Source organism: Poecilia latipinna, unplaced genomic scaffold, assembly GCF_001443285.1.
Source record: "Poecilia latipinna isolate Pla-1442-1.1 unplaced genomic scaffold, P_latipinna-1.0 Scaffold3211, whole genome shotgun sequence".
Lineage (NCBI taxonomy): Eukaryota > Metazoa > Chordata > Actinopteri > Cyprinodontiformes > Poeciliidae > Poecilia > Poecilia latipinna.
This window is the reverse complement of record NW_015115827.1, coordinates 7,225-13,314: the sequence shown is the minus strand read 5'-3', so window position 1 is coordinate 13,314 and position 6,090 is coordinate 7,225. Positions and strand designations below refer to the sequence as shown.

Here is a 6,090-nt window from a genome sequence, read left to right as displayed (position 1 = left end):
CTGAATGAGGTCGAGCTTCACGTTGCGCTCCAGAAAACTGCAAACATCGAGACTAATATGAACAGCACAATAAACATGAAAACAGCCGTGAATGAACGAGTCCATAAAATTGTGCAACTAAACGCCATTATAATTATTAATATAAAGATAAGTGTCACAAATCTGTGTGGCGGGACATCTGAGCTGTGGAGCCGCAGGAGGAGCTCTGTGCGCTGTGTCGTGACATCAAATGCAGGGCCGTAACGCAGAACCTGGAGGCTGGGGCAGAGTGGGCGAAGGGGTCTAAAATCCTATTTTCTATCCTATTTCCAGACAATACTGGAACACACAAAATTACTAAAGCTTTTTTGTACTGTTGTAACTATTAAACAATCTCCCCTTCTTATAAGTGGAAACTGTTGATGTTACCATTATAAAATAACTTGCAATTAAGTTTTGGCAAAGATCAATGTAATTTTTACAGGTGGTGAAGCGTTGTTGTCAGCAGCTGCTGAAAGTAACTAAAAAAGTTACTTTTAATGTAATGTAGTCACTTTCCAAATAAAGTAATCAGTAATCTAACTAAATTACTTTTTCAAGGAATAATCAGTAATCTGATGAGTTACTTTTTCAAAGTAACTATGCCATTACTGAGTGTAAGCTTGTTTGCATCTTACTCAAGCAAACAAGCTTGTATAATCTCTTCTACCATCATCTGTTGGGGCAGCAGCATCAGAGTCAGGGATCTAAAAAGGCTCAACAACCTGACAACGAAGGCTGGGTCTGTTCTGGGGACTACTGTGAAACTTCTGAAGATGATGGCACAAAGAAAGATTTCACATAAAATCAAGATAATTATGGACAATCCTGACTAACCTCTTCCTGAGATCAGCCATCACCATCTACAATAACTCTGGAGAATTTTGAATAAATGTGAGTTACAACATTTAATTTCCTTTTGAGATCAATAAATATTTTTTCATCGAACTGAGTTGAATAAACTCCTTGTAATGAATCTTCCTCAGAAAAAATCAACCTATAATTATGTGGATCAGATGTCTGACCTTTTAGTTGAATTGGAAGAGTTCTATCAAGTGAATAGAATATGTGAAAACAGCACAGAAATACCTCCTATTTTAACAACACTTTAAAGAATGAGTCTTTGTTACATTTCAACTTCCCCAGTTTATTCATGGTACTTTGTTTTCCCATTTTAAAACTATTAGAAACCTGTTTTTTGTGAGCCATAAAGCTCCACCACCAAATAGGGAGAAATGCACAAAAAATACTTAACTACTGGTAGTTCCTGTTCAGCCAGAGGATAGGGACATCACAAAGCTTTTGTGTTGTAACAGGCCTGGATGTCGCACACCTTGTTTCTTTTTAAAGCGATTATTCTCTGCTGTCGTTCCACCTTAATAATGCATACCATTTTTACTAGTTGTACTGGTAAAAAAGGCATGCCAAAATAATTGGCATAACTGTGAAATGCCAATAAATCTAATCATAACAGGTTCTCCTGCAACCCACAAGAAATTATGGGATGGTTGTTTATTTTCAAAATGCTAAAGTACCTTGTTTCTAATGTTAGCTGGTGTCCCAATGGGAAAGCCCAGGCGCAGAACCATGCAGGGTGTCTTAGAGATCAGACGGACAAGATAAAAGGATGTGGGAATTTGATCCGATGAACTGTGGAGTCAAAGTAAAAAAAAAAAAAAAAAAAGTGTTTCAGTATTATGTTCTTTAAAAGAATGAAGAACGTGTATATGGCATATTTTTTAAGAGCACAGAAAGAGAAATGGTCACAAACAGTGATAACCTTTTTTTTTTTTTACCTGTATATGAGTTTGACATATGAGTAACCTTCCACCAATACAAAGCTGCTGCAGTCCCTCAGCAAGGATGTGAGAGCAGAGTGTGAGATCCGACACTGGATGGTGCTATAGCGGCCATTGTTTCCAGCTGTGTGCAGGTGTTTGGGAACAGGCCTGGAGGGACATTAACCCACAATCTGACTGATCAGGTTAAGTACAGATAACCATTGCAAAATTATACCAAAGACAAAAAAGGTAAGAACAAATTTCAAAGTATTACCTATAAAATGTTCCACTAGAGAGTTCCAATAGGTGTGCACATGGAAGAGAATCAGTTTCTCTTTGCTTCTAATCATACTAAACATTAAAACTTTTCTGAGCATATGTAATTTTTTTTCTTAGGTAAATCTCGACAGTACAGAAAAATCACAGTTTGGTAGGTTTTCAAGAGAATAAAATAAAAAGTGGTCACTGCAATCTATGTTTTTTTTACTGAACACAGCTCAACTGAAGCAACAACAAAACCTCTTAACAGTTATTGTTATTTAGGAAGATTACAGATACTTGATATTTGAGGGGAATTTTTTTTAAATCATTATGCAATGTTTCAGTCAAATGCAACACAATTTGTACTTTAACAGATGTTTCTGCCATCCCAGCTCAATTCAATTTATTTATATAGCACAAAAGGAAAATGAGAATACTGACTGCATATTATAAATGGCATCACATGAAATATGGGTGTAAGTGGTTTGATAATTTAGGACTCTAACATGAGAAACCCCAAAGAATAAATTGTTTCCTGACCTGAGACCACACACTGAGCAAGTCTTAGATCACTGGTTTATCTAAAATTAGATGAAGAAAGTAACTCAGGGAATCTCCAAGTCTGAAGGCCCTTTGCTGCATGTCTTTCTCTTCTCTCTCTTCCTTATTTACTGTCCATTTACTGTTAAATAAAAGCCACAGCAGCCTTAAAAACGTCTTTAAAAAAACACTAAGAACAAAAACAACTCTAGTTAACATGTCGAACAACTACCAATAAACGTCTTCCCTCTTCAAACATCTTTTTATTTCCAGAATATGTCAAGAAGGTATCAAATAATTCCACCTGTATTTAACTGAATATCTCCTCTTTGAACCATTTTAAGCTCTCTATTGGCCATCCTATAGTGCATAACTGCTCAATTGAAAATTACTAATGACTTCCATAAGGAAGTGAACTGCCATGACTTCCTCATGGCAGTTGATTCCAGTTTACTCAAACTTTCCATCTTCCTTGAGCTGAGAGCAACTGTTGGTAAAGTTCCCTACACCATCCTTCTCAAAGGTCATCTTCCTTTGTTATAAAACATACTGCTCTTATGGTTCCTCCTTTATATCATCCATCTTCACCCTATTGTCAATGTATCAGCACGTTCGGTTTGCACTGATTTGTGTTGTATATCCAGCAGTGCTTTTAGTCACTCTGTTCCCTACCCCTGAAATTCCCTCACATGCTGTATGTGAAACATATACTCCACCCACCCACAGTTACAGTAAATAAAAAGCATTATTACCATAATTATCATAATTATAGCCACATGAACCTTTATAAATCCAAATTATTTTAAATGATTTGAATATAAAGATAAAAAGATGTGTTCCTCACAAGTCATGTTCAAGGATAATAGCAATCCGGTGCATGTGTAACCATCGTTGCCAAAAGTTTGTGTCCATAGAGAGTATGGGTTTCCAGTATGATGCAAACTGGGACTGAGATGGGTCTTTGGATCCACTGTGCTGCAAAGACAAAACCTGAAGGAGGAGGACATAATTTAGTTAAAACAGATTAACACAGAGAAAAGAGGCTGTTTTTGCTACTACATAACCAGATTGGTAATGTGAACTGGCTCTTAGCACTTTTCACCTGGGGGCCAGAACATAGGTCTGGCAACCTTTGATCAATGTTATACAAAAACAACAGATTGAAAAAAAAAAAAAAAACCTCTGGAATTCAGCCATATACACATGTGGACAAAATTGCTGGTACCCCTCTCTTTATGACCTCAAAGCTGCCAATGGTCACTGAAATTACTTGAAACTGGCAGAAGACATAGAAATCTACTGAGAATTAACCAGTAACTACAAAATTTCTGAAGAAAGGGGCCTGCACAGTGTGTGTGTTCGATGAAGCCCAGCGTTCTGCTCTGATGCTGAAAATTAGCAACAATGCTAAGGTGAAGTAAAATGTAGTCAATAGCATGTGGAGTATTATGATTATGTTGACTAACATGGACTAACTCCATTCAGTATGAAAACATTAGTGTATAAGCTAAAATTAGCTAATGTTAAGGTTAGCTAGATGCTGTCTGTAGCATGTGTGGTATCAACAGCATGTCATTGACTTACTACATTCAGTATGCTAATCACCAATACATTTTTAAAATCAGCTAAAATTCTCATTTTAGCCAGAAGGGTAATGTTAGCCTTATAGTAAAAACTAGCTATAAGCCTAACATTATCATGACATGCTAGTCATAATGAGTGACTAGCATGTTGATACTACTAGAAGAATGAAGATCATCACTAGGATGTTAACATAAAATTACTCCAGTCAGTGTGCAAACATTTGTTTAGAAGCTAAAATTTGCCAAAATGGTGAAGTTGGCTTAATTGCTGCCAGTAGCACATGAGTCATCGCTAGTATGTTAAGTAACAGACCTGGAATTATTCACTGACAGTGTTCTGTGTTTCATCAAGACCTGCACTGAATGTCGCAGTGAAAAAATTTATCTGGGTCCTCCCAAACAAAAAGGCATGGATGACTCAAAGTCCAGTGGCTGCTTAGAGCACGGAGCAACCTAAAGACGGCGTTGCTCTTCTTGTAAGAACTACAAAAAGAGTATTGAGGAGCACCTGGACAACAACAACAGCAGACAGGTTTGGTTGGGAGTCCAGCATATATCATCAACTACAGGATCAGTCACAGAGCAGCCGAAGGTGACATCTCACTTGCAGAGAAGTTGAACCACTTCTTCGCTTGTTTCGAGTCAGAGCCTCCAGTGGCAGCTATTCCAAATGCAGTAGTGCAATTAAGCACCTCTATTTTCAAGGTAGTGGAATGTGAGGCGAGACACTTGCTACAGTCTGTCAACCCCAGAAAGGCAGCAGGACCTGATGGTGTTCCTGAACGTGTGCAGAGGAACTGTGCAGAACAGCTGGCTGGGATCTTTACGAAGATCCTCCATCATTGTTCCCATTCCTAAAAAAAAAAAATCACCCATCACATGCCTGAACGACTACCAACCAGTGGCTCCGACCCCATTGGTGATGAAATGTTTTGAAAGACTTATTTAGAGTCACATCTTGGCATTCATTCCTTGCACCTTTGATACACACCAAGTTGCCTGTAGAGCTAACAGGTCGACTGGGATGCTCTTGCCACTGTCCTGCATGCTGTCTTTTCCCACCTGGAGTACTGGAAGAGTTACGCATCCTCCTCATTGATTTTATCTCTGCATTCAATACCACCCTCCCTGACAAACTGGTGTGCAAACTGTCAGACCTGGGAATCCTCTCTTCCTCCATACCTCTTCACAGCTATCAGCACTGACTCCCCCCAGGGCTGCGTGCTGAGCCCTCTGCTGTTCACGCTGTACACACACACGACTGTGTTTCAGTCCATCAAAGTACCACCCTTGTTAAATTTGCAGACGACAGCAGTGGGTCTCATCTCAGGGGGGGGATGAGTCTGCCTATAGGGAGATTCATCCACCATGCTGTGGAGTGATACAATTTGTTCCAACGGCTGCCGTCTGGCTACAGATACAGGAGTATTAAAGCAAGGACAAACAGATTAAAGAACAGTTTATGCCCAGTGACGTACATTGGACTTAATTTACTCGTTGCAAAATCTTGTTTTTAACTTGCATTGTTTCAAAATGAGCTTCATGTGTCACTGAGGACTAAATATACCGTATTTTCCGCACTATAAGGTGCACCTTCAATGAATGGCCTATTTTAAAACTTTTCATATGTAAGGCGCACTGCATTATAAGACGCATAGAATAGACGCTACAGTAGAGGCTGGAGTTACGTTATGCAACCACTAGATCAGTGTTTCTCAACCTTTTTTGGCCCAGCGCCCCCCAAGCCTTTATCCAGGTCCCTCACCGCCCTCCACCAAAGAATTTGCAGGCTACTTTGCACTATTATTTTATTATTAATATTACTGTCACTATTGTAGATGTTTTGATTTTTATGCTTGTTTCTGTTCATCAAAAATTATTTCCCAGACAGTAAAAAAGCCATGGGA

General features: G+C 38.8%; 1 protein-coding gene across 1 annotated transcript in view; it reads right to left on the bottom strand.

The window, feature by feature from the left end:
• Window positions 1-3,595, bottom strand: part of LOC106940398 (protein SZT2-like) — a gene marked incomplete at its 3' end in the record, with an annotated part of 44,805 nt that extends 41,210 nt beyond the window's left edge. Inside the window, exons 1-3 of the mRNA XM_015023135.1 lie at window positions 3,445-3,595; window positions 1,815-1,967; window positions 1,554-1,668 (exon numbers count right to left, since the gene is read on the bottom strand). Of these exons, the coding sequence (XP_014878621.1) occupies window positions 1,554-1,668; window positions 1,815-1,967; window positions 3,445-3,512 (336 nt within the window). The remainder of the gene's footprint in view (window positions 1-1,553; window positions 1,669-1,814; window positions 1,968-3,444) is intronic.
• Window positions 3,596-6,090: the final 2,495 nt, after the last annotated feature.